This window comes from Rhamphochromis longiceps, linkage group LG2, assembly GCF_057381845.1.
Source record: "Rhamphochromis longiceps isolate RC_006_pf linkage group LG2, R_longiceps_female_GT1.1, whole genome shotgun sequence".
NCBI lineage: Eukaryota > Metazoa > Chordata > Actinopteri > Cichliformes > Cichlidae > Rhamphochromis > Rhamphochromis longiceps.
In genome coordinates this window covers 32,846,706-32,860,452 of record NC_140558.1, presented here as the reverse complement: position 1 = coordinate 32,860,452, position 13,747 = coordinate 32,846,706, and the positions used below count along the sequence as shown (strand labels likewise).

The following is a 13,747-nucleotide window of genomic DNA, read 5'->3' as shown; positions in this document are numbered from 1 at the left end:
TCTGGGGACTGATGACTCTGTCAATCAGGAGCTGCACATTCAGCGAAGCAGTGCCTCCTACAAGCACCTGAAAGGAAGCCACCTCATGTCTGAAAGGAGGGGCATCGTTAGCATCAAGGTCAGCGATCAAAACTCTCCCCATAGCAACGACACCTACTTCATTTGTTGCGCATAACGAGCCATTACAGAAACATGTAATCAATTATCTATTGCTGTGGAACAAATACGCATCATAGTTTAAATCAATTCAATACAATTTACCTCAAGAAATTGTTTAAAGTAGCAAATGACAGAAATAAGAACACAGGTCTCAAAAAACAGAGGATGAGGCAACGACGTAACAGTATTAAATAGTCTGAATGTTTAGAAAAGTATAACGGGCATGCCTGGATATTGTGGACAGGCCTTATGAGACCCAAAGACAGAGGGTTTCATTTGTGTTAATGGATGCCTACCAGCAAACAGAAAGGATAAACATTTATGAACCTCAGAAACACATGAAATAATAATAACTGACAATGTTTTGGCTCTGGGGAGTCAGCACACTCAGTATTCACAGCTGGTAATTGCAGTTTGCTTCTTGATTTACTGCTTTATCAGTGAGCCCGACTTTGAGGCTGTACATTCAGCGATAATACCGGCAAAGTGACTCCCAGAGGTTTCTGAGGCACCTGATTACACACACCAATCTCAAGAAAGCAACAGCAATTCATTTTTCATCAGGGAACTAAGAATCTGGCAGCTGCCATTTCACTTCCAAAGCAGAAATTGTGCCTGTGAATCTCTGTCTTTGAATATAAGTTTGTATGTTAGGTACATTTATGGTAGAAACCCCCCCAAAAAACAACAAAAACCATCAAATTTCTCTTCTTTTTTCTTCCCTTTGTACATTTACAAGGCAATGTTGAAATAGAAACATAGTGGCTGAAAGGCAAAATGGACAAGCATTGTAATGCTCAGGCAGCGTGTCCTCAGTTTGAGACAAGGACCATCAGTAAAGCCATCAGCAAGGCCACCATATTGGACCCTGAGGCCACAGGGGATGAGCAGGGACCGGTAAAGGTTCGGCTGAGACACGCTTGAATGGTGCGCACTCTCATTTGCTTTATTGCCACAGTCATTATCTCTGATTCCTCGAGGCTCTTTCTGTCTCTGCGCTCAGGTTTTCCCACTGGTACCAGGGGAAGACAAGGATGATGTCAAGTATGTTCGCTCTCATCGTATGAAAATGGAGATTTCAGGCCATTTTCTGGGGACTCGTTGAAGGAAAGCAGGATGGAGGAGATAACTGTTCATGAGTTGAGAGAAAAACTGTGGTGCAGGAATTTTTAAATTGCTGAATTAAATAAAAAGATTTTTTTCTTTTGCTTTTCATATATACACAGTTGAGTCAACCTTGCTGTTTTGTTATTAGGATGATTAAATAACGTCTTCCTTCTCCAGTCTTACTATAATGATGGTCTCCAGGACTCTCACCTTGATTGGGACTCGCGTGGGTCAGAGGACAGAGACGACACTGTGGTTCCCGCTGCTCCAAAAGTGCCATGTGCTCTTTATCATGAATCATAAGATAGTAATGCAATCGAAGCTAAAATGCAGTCACGTAGAATTCAGAATGCTGAATATTAGCCTATAAATGACAGATAATGAAGATCATCTTGTGTTGATGTCTGTATATAAGCTGTAATGCTCAGAATTACTAGTGACCTCATGTGGTGTTGAATTTCCAATATGGAAATAATTCATTAAGCTCCAAAAGTGCACAAATTGATTTTATTATTAGTGTTAATTTGCTTCACGACTGAACAGACAAGTCTCAGTTTCAGCCACTAAAGCTCTGTAAGCTTGTGTCTTCCAGCCAGACACAAGCTCAGTAATTTCCTGCACTCCTTGTTTTTGCTGCATCCAAATGTGATGTCTTGATTCACCCTTTAAACAACCTCTCTCCCCCCACCCTGTCCCTTCTCCTTTCTCTCTTTCATTTGTTAGAAACACACAGCAGTGGCACAATAAAATCACCTGTCACCTCAGTGAAAATAAAGCACGATGGCTGCTGGGATGGGTGCCAATGCATTTATTATTGTTTTTCTTGTGATTCAGTGGCATTCAGACTCATGTGCACATATATTATACATATATTCAACAGATTTTTATTGGACACAATAGCTATGGATCTATGACATTTAAGTGCATTTGGATTCGTCTTACCTAAACTCATGTGAGCTTAGGAGGAATCCTACTAACAATACTGTTTTGGAATTATGCTTTCATTGCACTGCTACTGCAGGAAATTCCCAAGAAAGCTTAATCACAACCACATGACAATTATCTTGGTCTGGCATCACAGTCAGACAACATTCCCTACTGACTGGTTATCAGATGAGCTGCACTTATATGTGGCGTCCTCATGATCTAGGCTGCATCCGTTATCTGCATGCGAGTCTTTAAGCGACGTACTGATGGAGCAATGGAAGCAGAAGGCGTAGAAAAAGGCTGAAAGGAGCAGGACAAAGACCACGCAAAAAATGACCACAATCAGGAGGGTGGATCCTTCTATGTGAAAGCGCTCATGTGGCAGAAGTGCTGTGGTGGTCAGGAGGCTGAAAGCTGTCGGGCTCGCGTCAAACCTGGGATGGGGAGTGAGTGTTGGGAAGGGCGGCTTCATGGAAGACAGGTAGGCGTCTTCTGGCATGATGGATATGTTCCGTCAGTGGGTTTTGGAAGGTTTTGTTGTGGCCTTAAACAAACCAACCAACAAACAAACAACAAAACATTTTAACTAGCGTAAAATGAATCCAAGTGGAGTTTAAAAGCAAGATAAGCATACAGTATATGCAGTGATAAGCCAACCTGTTGAAAAGACAACATTTGGCAATAGAAACAGTTATTTTGAATCTCTATTAATGTAATGACATTTTGTAAATTGTTAACCCTTTCAAATGTAAACATTAGCTTTCTGTTCTGTATTTTTAAACTGGCAGGTTAATGAACACACAGACAACCAAACACAGAAAAAGTTTTTTGATTCCTACCTGCAGTGTGTAGTTGCAGTGTTGTGGTCCAGTTTCTGTGCAGGATTCAGGATTTCCTTGGTAAAGGAGGTAAGGCGAGCTTTGGGGAAATGAAAGAAATGAAGGAAGGGAGAGAGAGAAAGGGCTATACCGAGGAAGAGCGGCAGCTGCTTCTGGACCAGGGATAACAGGGATGGTTGCTATGGCAACACTTGCCAAGGGGCTACTTGCATGAGAGTGACATCATGTCTCTTTAAGATTAAAACACGTTTTATTGTATAGAAATTAGGAGATTTTTACATTTTAAACAATCCAGAGGTAAAGCCACTAAATTGTTGCCCAGTAACCTGAATGAAATACATAATTTATTTTGTATTTACAGAAAGCAATAAAAGCATATGCTCAATCACACTTGACCTTTCAAACAGCAAACAAAATCAGAGGAATTAGAGAGTGTCAGATCACTTATGTGCAAATAGAGGACTCCCCGTCTGCCACAAGAGTGATCCGACCCTCTAATGCTGCCACCTGTGGGCGAAAGAAGCAGCACTGAAAAGTCCATTGCAAACCTCATTTCTCCACCAAAGACTGTACATGAAAAGAACTCAACGCCCTCCCAGCCCCTGCACTGTCTGGTCCCTTTCAGACTGCCATAAGGTTCTTTAGTACAACTTGTAATTGGTCCCACACACCCCTGCTGTGCTCCCTCAAAAGACATTGAATGTTTTAAGGCTTGCTCCAGTATTAGTCACCATGGAGATGACTCACTTAATCAGCCAACATCTAGCGTTTTGTTAACACTTACCAAGTAAACAAACATACATTTAATTTTTCAGAACTACTCAAAAATGTCAGACTAAAAAAAACAAAACAAAAAAAAAGGGGTGGGTGGGGGATATTAATTTGCATAATTTAATGCAGAGCAGAACACACGGAGTAAAGCCTGCCAGCTGATGTGATTTTAGAGTGCTTTCAGATGGCTAATTGCAGCTCCAAACAATAGAAACAAAAGATCCATTAAATCCAACTGCAGCAAAAGCAGGGCCAAAATGGCTGAATAGAGGACTTAGCTTACACCAAGGTCAGCGTAAAGGACAAATATGTGGAGAATGACCACAGGGGTAACTGCTCGAGTACCAGGACAGATTAACTGATTCAGGAAGTACCTTTTTTTTTTTAACACATCTCAAGACAGAACTTGAATAGTAGATGAGACTATATGCATTTCTGCTTGAATGCTGTGCATTCACAGCTGGATGTGAGATGTGTCATATGACCAACCACCACCGTTAGAGCAGCTAGACAGGTCGCACGCTAATACAAAAGTCTTGGAATTAACATAGAAAACATCTGAAGAAAAAGAATCCCTGTCGAAAATGTAGACAACCCCTCTCTGTGTAATTTCCTTCTCTCTGTTGTTCCGCTGTGACTCAAAGATTTGATATCTTCTTCTGCCACGCAATGTGAGTGTGTAATTGTAAACCCTCTTCCCTCCAACTTCTCGCTTTTCAATGAGCCCCTCGCTCACTGTACGGTGTAAGTGCTTGTCATCGTAGAGTGGAAATAAAAGCAAGATGACAGCTGAGCAGGGGCAGATCAGCTCGTTATTGTTCCTCTTGTCACTCAGGAGATGATTTACAGTCACATTTGTGTGTTTCTGTCACTGACAGCTATTATCTGACCCGTAAATGCCTTTATTGTCTGTGCATGCATGCATTCGTGCTTGGACAATCTGATTACTGATGGCTACATTTGATTTGAAAACAAGGAAACACAATGGCAGAAATGACTAATTGTTTTATTTGTTAAAAATCTCATGACACATACATTACACTCACACTGAGCTGGTGTTTGTGTAACTGACAGACCACTACATAACTACACACTCAGCTTTTCCTTCCCCCAAGAAAGCACACAGTTTGAAGAGACGAGGATAAAAGAGGGAACAAAAATATATTTTTTAAGGACGGAAGAATGACCAATGTATGCCTAATTGACTTACTGGGGCTAAAATGTGTCTTTATATTGGCTAATTTTGCATAAAAATGTCAGAAATTGTAAAAATTAAACTTGCTTTTTAAATCTGTAAGGGGAGCTGAATCTGTTATAAGTGAAGTCTGGAGATATTACATGAAACATATATTTTTTTTTAAAATTCCCTTATGTGATCTCTGCACTGTTTCACTCCGATCGGTTTTGCTTGGGATGATGATTCACTTCTTCTTATTCACAATGTTGTTACAAATCCAGTCCATCCCATCCTAATGGAGAAATGAAGACAAAAGAAAATGATCCAAACGATCCAAGCATGGAAAACAACACAAAACCATCAAATTAATCACGTTAAAGACTTCACTGAAAGAAACAGGGTCTCTGTTTCAATTGATTGTGGGCCCAGTGAATAAAGGAGGGACATGCAAAGCATTTGTTGCCAATTAGATTCCATATGAGGGAGAAATCAATAAATCAAAGTCAGGTCTGACCTGAACTCCCTCGCCAGAAACAGCAGAGCAGGCCTGAATCTGCCACTCGCGGTCCCGATACGTGTGCAGGTTGAGCCCCTCGGCGATCTCGCTGGCCGGTGATGCTGTGGCCAGATCCTGCTTATTGGCAAAGATGAGCAGCGGAACGCCCTTCAAATTCTCCTCGTCAGTCAGCTCGGACAGCTCCTGCACATACACACATAGGTGCAACTTTTGATTCTATTTTGTGCACAATAGCATTACCGTTAGTAATAAGGCTGTTAGTAAAAGGGTTTAGACACTCACCAGCCCCGTCTCTTCAAAACGCTTCTTGTCCGCACTGTCAATAACATAAATCTAAAAGAAGAGACATGTTACAGTGTTATCACATCCACATTTTCTGAAAGTTTACATTTTATTATCTGCAAGAAATTATTGTTAAAAAATACTAGAGAAGAATGTGGTCACATCATGTCCAAAACATCCTTAAAGAAGTGTTTAATCTCTGCTTATATGTGGGATAGTGTCCTGAGGGTTAAAAATATATTAAAATAACATAAAACTTCTCTACTTTACTGTGTTATTGATTTAAAATGGCTTAAAGTGACCTACTCACCAACAAGTCTGTGTTTTCCAGATACTTTTTCCAGAAGGGCCTGATCTTTCTTTGTCCTCCGATGTCCCAAACGTTAAGTTTCATCCCATGGGAGGCAACACTCTTTATGTTGAAGCCCTTAAGAAAAAACACAGCACCTAGAGTCACTGCCCTGCCTTCAATTTAAAAGCTGTTTCCACCTGATAAGGTAATTCATGAAGTGTCACTGTACTTGATCAGTGGTTACACTCAGTTGTTTATAAGGATATGGTTGCTCTTCATAACACAACACCTCTGTTTCAGTTGGCAAAGTTGTATAACAACTTTATCCCGAGGGCCATCCGAGGAGCAAATCTGAGGATAAGACTCGAAGGATCAAGGTAAGTGTATGTGTTCATGTGTCACGTCTGATTTAGCTTTGTGTCGACTATTGCCATACTGGACTGCGTCCTCCCTCCCTGGTGTCTGATGAGCTTTCACACTTGCCCAGTACCGGACCTGGCAGTACATCAACTCAGTGTTGGCTTGTCTCGGTAGAGTAATACAAGGTCATTAGATAACGACATTAGAGCTTAGATAAATACATCAGAGGGAGATGAGAGAAAAAAAAGAGAAAAGGAGAGAGAGAAGCAGTCATAACGCCAACCAGGATGTTCTCAGAAAATGTGTGGAGAGCATGCAAATCAACAAGGTCATGTCGGGCTACAGTTTATCTCGCGATGAAGGGTTATTTAACAGTGTAACAGCGTGATCTGACAAATCTGGTTAAAGCATGTGTGGTGTGAGGCCAATGATTGCATTTTACTGTGTGGGTCAGGAAAACAAGGGTCATCTGAGTCTCATTACTTCAAATGTGCTCTGATTTAGCAGATATTGCAAGGTTAGACACGATCCTCTCACCTGTTATGATGCTTGGCTACAGTATCATGAAAATACAAACCATCTTCCAATGTTTTGTATTTTTAATTACATTTTATTACATTTATTACATTATATTTAGTATTCAGAAGAGCTTTAATGGTAAACTGCTTATTAACAAAGTATTGATGGAAAACTGCTCACAGACGGACCTTTTTTCACTTGATATACATATAATAATGAGCATCGACTGTTTATGTTAAAATTGAATTGATTTAAACAAGGAGATGAAAACACAATGATCAGCATGTGTTCTAATGTTATAGAGCGGATGCACACTGCTTTTTGAACACATAACTTCCTCTCACCTGCGTTGGCGTGATAGTGTTCACATCCTCAGAGGCGAGGCTTTTCAGCAGGGTGGTCTTGCCAGCGTTGTCCAATCCTAGAAGCACTATCCTGACCTCCTGCTCTGTGGATCCCTTCAGTTTCTCTATGACAGAGAGTAAGCCCTGTGGAGAGGCATGGGGGCAGGAGGGGCAGGCAGAGCAATAAGGCAAAGAAACTGTCAAGCATCGACTCCCTCAGAACTGAATAATAATTAAATTAAAGCATAAAGCCAGCCAACTTTGTATGTAAATGTGAGTAATTAATACAGTCAGGTTATTGAGAACTAAACACAATCTGAGAGTGCATCTTTAGCCTGGGCCAATGAACTGCTTTGTAATTTAAAAGAAAGTAATCCAGACTAAAGTCTAATGGCTTATTCCTTTTATCCTTTTTCTTCTTTTTTTTTACGAAGTTTGTGAAAATTCAGCTCTGTAGTCTTTACATAATCCTTCTGAAAAACAGGAACCAAATGGCAGCCGTCACATTATTTTGTCCCAGCCCTAACCTTTGGAGGCAAACAGAAAATACTTATGTACAATGCATCCTTTTTTCTTGGGTGCATTGTTTCTCTCATAAAAAACAACAACACTAATCACACTATTACTATCCAAAAAACAAAATTACATGAATAGACAAAAATAGCTTTAGCCTCTCAAAACAAAATCCCACTGACCTCTTTCTGATTTGAGGTCAAAGCTCCCCTCACAGAGGCCTACTTGTTTTTCTTCCTCAGTTTTTGAAAAGACTGTATTGCTACCACAGACACCCTGTGAGGATCACTGTGTTGCTTTATTTAGAGAAGCACTGGTGTAAAAAATAGCTCCATTCATATAGCTGTACATTAATGTGATTAGTCTGCAGGGTTGCACAACTGCAGACAGTGCAGCAAGGCTGCCATATTGTTGACTACAGGCACCATAGTTTTCAACATTTCATTTGCATTTCTGGTTAACTGTACAATAAAGAGATTCCATTCCATTCCAAGAGATTCAGGAGTAAAATCTTAGTTACTGTTCTGTATTAACACAAGGAGTTCAGATAATCCATCGTGTCTGTGAGCTGCAAAGACACACAACACAACCGCAAAATACTTTATGTCTCATGGCCCACTGTTCAGGTCACAGCTACTTGTAAAACCTCTTTTTTATGCAGACTCATAAGGTTATCATTTGAGTTTGTAAGTCTTGCTGCTCCAAATCAGGTCACCTACCTTTTGAGCTTCTCCCATGTTGGTGTGTTTCCTGTGGCGTGGCTGGAGGGCTACAGCTCCATTCTCCAGTGAAGCTCACACACAGGTGTGTTAGCTATCCAGTCACCCAGCTATCCAGGAAAGGGACCAGCAGCCTCTGTCTTTTTCCCTTCCTTCTCAGTAAACCTGGGTGGGTTACGTGATGCGTTTATGTGATAGTAATGTCTACCTGGACATGAACTGCTCCTCAATATAACTGTAGAGTTACAAGAAGGAAGAGAGGCAGGGCGTATGGGACTGGGATTAAGAGGCCAGAATTAGCCCTAGGCATCCATGCAAAGGCAACCCCATCCCCCTCCTCCCCCTTCCTCTGTCCATCCCTCCGTCTCCACTTTGCAGTGGCTTTACCTGGATTATCCCTTAGCCACCTGTTATAGAAGGAAACTGAATAAACAGTCCTTCCTGACCCACTCATACATGCGGATAAATAAGTTTTTGCCATATGGCCGGGAGGGGAACCCCCCCAAAACACTGCTAATGCCAGGCACTCTGGCAGCATGAAGACCGAGCTTAACACTTAAACTTCAAATCATTGCATCCTGACATTGAATCGAGGCACCTAACGCTATTACTATGTTCATAAGTCAATCTTCAAATCCCACATTCATCCCTCTCATGGATAGGAGTAGACAGCATTACACTCCCATATATCCATTACATGCAAGCCACTGTAAAGCTGAGCAGTGTGTGCCACTGTGAGTGGAGCATTCAGCAGGATTAGTGCGAGCGTGCCAATCCTGTGTGTGGATTAAAACATTTCTAGGTTCTTTTTTTTTTAAACTGAGCAAACTAACAGAAATGCAACGCTACATTGTGGAAAAGTGTGACTTTAACTGATTAAACACGCACACATGCACTCAAAAACAGAGATTAAAGAGTATTTATTCAATTTGTGAGCATTCAAAAGTCTGAAATATCAAAAAGATAAATATATATTATGTTGCATAAGATCAGAATTTATTATATCAAAATATGATAGAATGTTTTCTTTTTAGGACTCTCTGGGTGTGACAGGATATGGCCCACCAGCAGCCTGTCCAGCCTGTCTCTGTCTCACCCTCTCCCTGTGTTTATCTGCAGAGAGAGAGCATTCAAATCAGTCAGATGTGTCATTCTGAGTTCTGATGTGTAGATAGATTCAAGATCATCAACGATATTGTTCAAAGTTGTAACTGAAGGCACCAGCCTGTTAGCTTAGCCTCGCACAATTACTTGTAATGCGGCAAAAACAGCCTGTTTTCACCCAGACATTCATAATAAGCATCAAAATTTGTTGTATTTTATTGATAGTCATATCATGATAGTTAAGTTAGTTAAAACTAGAAAAACTTCTTTCTTTCTTTCTTTCTTTCTTTCTTTCTTTCTTTCTTTCTTTCTTTCTTTCTTTCTTTCTTTCCTTCTTATTGTTGTCTAATACCACAGACATCTTAAAATGAGCTCTTACCACTGTCTCTTTTCAGCTTACACTTCATAATCAGTCCCATAATCAAAACAAGGGCCAAAGCTGCAACACCACAGACCACCAAGATGATCACAGTGTTGTCTGGACAATGACACACACATAGACAAATACACAGGAAGTGAAGACACATGGTATCAAGGGCTGTTGATAGCATGCCATTATACACATTTCTAAAATCATAACATATAACAGAAGTATACAGATGGATGGACTTACTTTTTACAGACAGTGTGTATGGTTTAGAATCACAACAGTAACGGGAGCAGTTTACTGAGCAGATGTATATGTCAGAAATTGAAAGGGCACTTTGGATAAGAAAGGTCTTATTATTTTCTTTTTGTTCGACCGCATTTTTCTTCCACTGAAAAGTCACAGTTGAATTTTCACATTTTTCATTGCATGTGAGAGTGACGTCGTCACCCTCATTTGGGCTGGATGGCTCGCTGCTGATGAACACTTCATCTGATGGGCAGAGTAAACATGAAAAGCGAGGAAAGCAACAATAAATAATGTTAGGTAATTAGAGTGTGCTCTGTTATAATCCATTGCTTCAGACAAAGGTATTCTCAAATGTTACATTCAGTGCATTGTTTAAATGTTGCTCCTAAAGAGAAAAAAAATGAAGAAGAATGAACACTGTCACATTCAGCATTATTAAAAAAAAGAAATTTAAACGTAATCTGGTCGACTTTCTTTACTCTTAAAGATTTAATTTTAGAGATACACAATTATCAAAGAAAAAAAAGCTTATCAATATTTAATTTATATTTCATTTTAGTGTCAGACACAACCTTAGGCTGTTATCACACCTCTCTACCAGTTGCAGTCTATTCAAGTTCACAGGATTTATAAAAAACAAACAAACAAAACAAATAAAAACAAAGTGAGGACTAACCATTACACAAAGTGCTGTTTTCACATTTCGCATAAGTATCTATGAGAAAAACAGATGAAAAAAAATAACGTCAGGAACATTTTTCCAATGCATCTCATTTTGCATTTTATTGGCAGGCAATGTTCAGGCACATTAGCTGCGACATGACATTTCCAGATGTACAATTTTCCTTTTCCCCCATCTGCCATAGTTTACCCTGTGATGGTACATTTCAAAAACTCAACAGTAACACAGGCAGTCAGTACCAGCTACGATATCAGAATATAGAGCGAATTATTTAGAGCTAAACTGGCACATATACAAACAGAGAACAAGAAAATATAGACATATATACATAAATGTAGGTGAGTGCTTACCAGAGAGGAGATAACCAAGCATGAGATAAATGATAACCATTCTCTACTAGAACAGACTGGATTCACAACCGTTAAGAACAGTCTGAGAAATTAATGTCATTAATATCTAAAAAAAAAGAGCATATAGAAAAATAGGAAGAACAAGTTTCATAGCAATGAAATACTTTAAAACTTTTAGACAAAGCATTAAATATATTTTTAAAGTTATACATATAATACGTAATGCTCTTACCTGGATTGCCTCTGACACACAGACCAGAGTGATGACCCGCTCTGCTTTGCTTAACTGAATAGTCTTTGCATCAGAAGAGGCACGGCAAAACTGATTCTAAACACTGATAGCAATGCAAATATATTCATCCCTGGAATATTATAGCATGAACAAAGCAGCTGTTTGTTGTGAAGGTGCATGTGACGACAACGATGACGGTAAAGCCGCCGCTGCTGCTTTCATGTAACATTGAGTGACGTTTAGGTCAAAATGATGAGATTTCTTCAGCTCTGATCAAAACACCCAAAACATAAGGACACATGCTGAGAGATGGAGCTGTGCTCTAATATAGCCTGTTATCAGGGAAACATTGGTTTACTTAGGCAAACTACCCTCTGCCTCTGTGCACACAGTTTATTATGACACATACTAAGATGAACTTTTCTAAGAATTTGGAAGAATAAATCCAAAATGATTTAGTTTAAAAGGCACCTCAAAAATACATTACTGCCTTTTACTGAAATCATGCATTACTTTAAACAGTGACTTATTCAAACAGTGGCCACTAGAGAGTGCTGCTCATCACAAAATCGTATTCATTTTTTTCTGAAGGGCTCCCGTGCAGCTAAATGGTCTACCATTGCCAAAACATGTTACACACTGCTAAAGCTAAATGCTTTACAGCACATTCAGAGACTGAATTGAATAAAACCTCTGTTTTGGAAAATGCATGCATACAAACCCACACACACACACACGCTGGACATGCAAACTCCACACAGAAATAGAATGACTGGCTTTGCATTCAAATTCTCTCTGGGCCACCTTAACCAAAGTGACCAGACGGTAAATAAGATGAATATGGTTGAGTAATGTGGCCCGTTGCTGTTTACATTCAATTTGTTTAGTCAGCTTAACGTTAATCAAAAATTTCCCTTACTGTGGCCAGTCTCGATAGATACCTAAACTCATCAAACACAACAACAGAAAACAATAGTTCACGGAATGATGACACAAGGCTACAATTTTGCTATTCCATTTGCCATCAAGCTCTTTATAGTTGCTGATAAGAAATAACAATGAAACGGATTAAGCCACACTCTAATTTTCTTGGCCTTGTACCAAGTGATTAAAGAGAAAACTGACTTGTTAAAAGGAAGCGATGTAGGAGAATGTGAGCAAACTGGTATTTTCCCAGATGTGCTCAGGCTGCTATTTGTGCAAAGTGAGTCCATTCTACATGGACCTCAACAACCTTTCAAATCAAACAGCTTTGGAAATAGTTTTAAATGAATTTACAACTGTTTTTGAGGCAAATATCAGCCTGCAATCTGTGCTCATTAAAGCACTTAAGCAGCTCTAGTTAAAGTCATAACTTTCTGTTTTTGAGTGTAAATTCAGGAAGCGTTACAAACTAACCTTTGTTTCCTCTGCTTATAAATTGCATAGTGAGACCACATGGCTTTAGAAATGTGTACGTTTCCTTTCAGTTTTAATTCTTCCACCAATCAGTTTCACTTAATACATCTCTACTGAAGTTGATCCTTTGCTTTTTATATACTACACATTCACTTAACATGCTTAACGTGATCAAGCTACTGTATAATCCTCAACATTAACATGGTACTTCGGGAAAATTATCTATCTATCTATCTATCTATCTATCTATCTATCTATCTATCTATCTATCTATCTATCTATCTATCTATCTATCTATCTATCTATCTATCTATCACTGGCTGCCTAATGATTCATACACTGACGGCCTACGACATCCTGTAGCGTTTCACAAAAATGCCCTGTGGGACCAGGAGGTGCCAAATGCATGAAATATGCATGAAATTCTCGTGCTAGTTAGTGTAGCATGTTTTTTTGGTATCAATATTGTCTCTTTTATTATATAGCATATATGCTAACATGTTGAGTTGTTTTTCGATAAACCACTCTCATGAGTTTTGCAAAACACTTAAGTGAAGAGTTTTTTTCATGTTATTGTAGCATTTAATGTGTTAATTTAACAGCACTACTAAAACATTACAACTCAAATGTACTATTAGCTACTAAGTACTAATAATTAGTATAGCTAAGTACTATCAATTAGTATGGCTAATGTGATATCATAGCTAAGTAATATAAATTCCAAGCTGCCAAAAAACTATCCCGGGGTAGAGGGCCGCTGATTGACCAGGGCTGCTTGTGAGCATGTCAGGGCTTAATTAGTTGTTAAGTAGCACCCAATTGGCTGTAGAAAACATTTA

At 39.4% G+C, this 13,747-nt stretch overlaps 2 protein-coding genes across 2 annotated transcripts; both read right to left on the bottom strand.

Annotated features, from left to right (window-relative positions):
• Nucleotides 1-4,601: 4,601 nt before the first annotated feature.
• On the bottom strand, nt 4,602-8,750 carry arl3l1 (ADP ribosylation factor like GTPase 3, like 1). The gene is made up of 6 exons (XM_085382335.1): nt 8,527-8,750; nt 7,295-7,438; nt 6,090-6,206; nt 5,780-5,830; nt 5,495-5,680; nt 4,602-5,272 (listed from the first exon to the last, which is right to left on the bottom strand). Exons 1-6 carry the CDS (start codon nt 8,542-8,544, stop codon nt 5,225-5,227), a joined length of 564 nt encoding a protein of 187 aa, XP_085238461.1. The 5' UTR covers nt 8,545-8,750; the 3' UTR covers nt 4,602-5,224.
• Nucleotides 8,751-9,503: 753 nt separating this feature from the next.
• LOC146677560 (uncharacterized) lies at nt 9,504-11,318 on the bottom strand. Its single transcript, XM_085379694.1, has 5 exons — nt 11,279-11,318; nt 10,923-10,961; nt 10,244-10,489; nt 10,010-10,108; nt 9,504-9,639 (listed from the first exon to the last, which is right to left on the bottom strand). Exons 1-5 carry the CDS (start codon nt 11,316-11,318, stop codon nt 9,557-9,559), a joined length of 507 nt encoding a protein of 168 aa, XP_085235820.1. The 3' UTR covers nt 9,504-9,556.
• Nucleotides 11,319-13,747: the final 2,429 nt, after the last annotated feature.

Excerpts from the sequence above, each read along its gene's own strand:
- arl3l1 (XM_085382335.1), bottom strand. Across the intron at positions 6,207-7,294 it reads ACACTATCACGCCAACGCAG|GGCTTCAACATAAAGAGTGT; the intron begins GTGAGAGGAAGT and ends TTTTTTCTTAAG. Across the intron at positions 5,273-5,494 it reads TTTCTGGCGAGGGAGTTCAG|GATGGGATGGACTGGATTTG; the intron begins GTCAGACCTGAC and ends TTTCTCCATTAG.
- LOC146677560 (XM_085379694.1), bottom strand. The coding sequence starts at position 11,318 with ATGGTTATCATTTATCTCATGCTTGGTTATCTCCTCTCTG. Across the intron at positions 10,490-10,922 it reads AAACAGCACTTTGTGTAATG|ATGAAGTGTTCATCAGCAGC; the intron begins GTTAGTCCTCAC and ends TCTGCCCATCAG. Across the intron at positions 9,640-10,009 it reads TAAGCTGAAAAGAGACAGTG|ATAAACACAGGGAGAGGGTG; the intron begins GTAAGAGCTCAT and ends CTCTCTCTGCAG.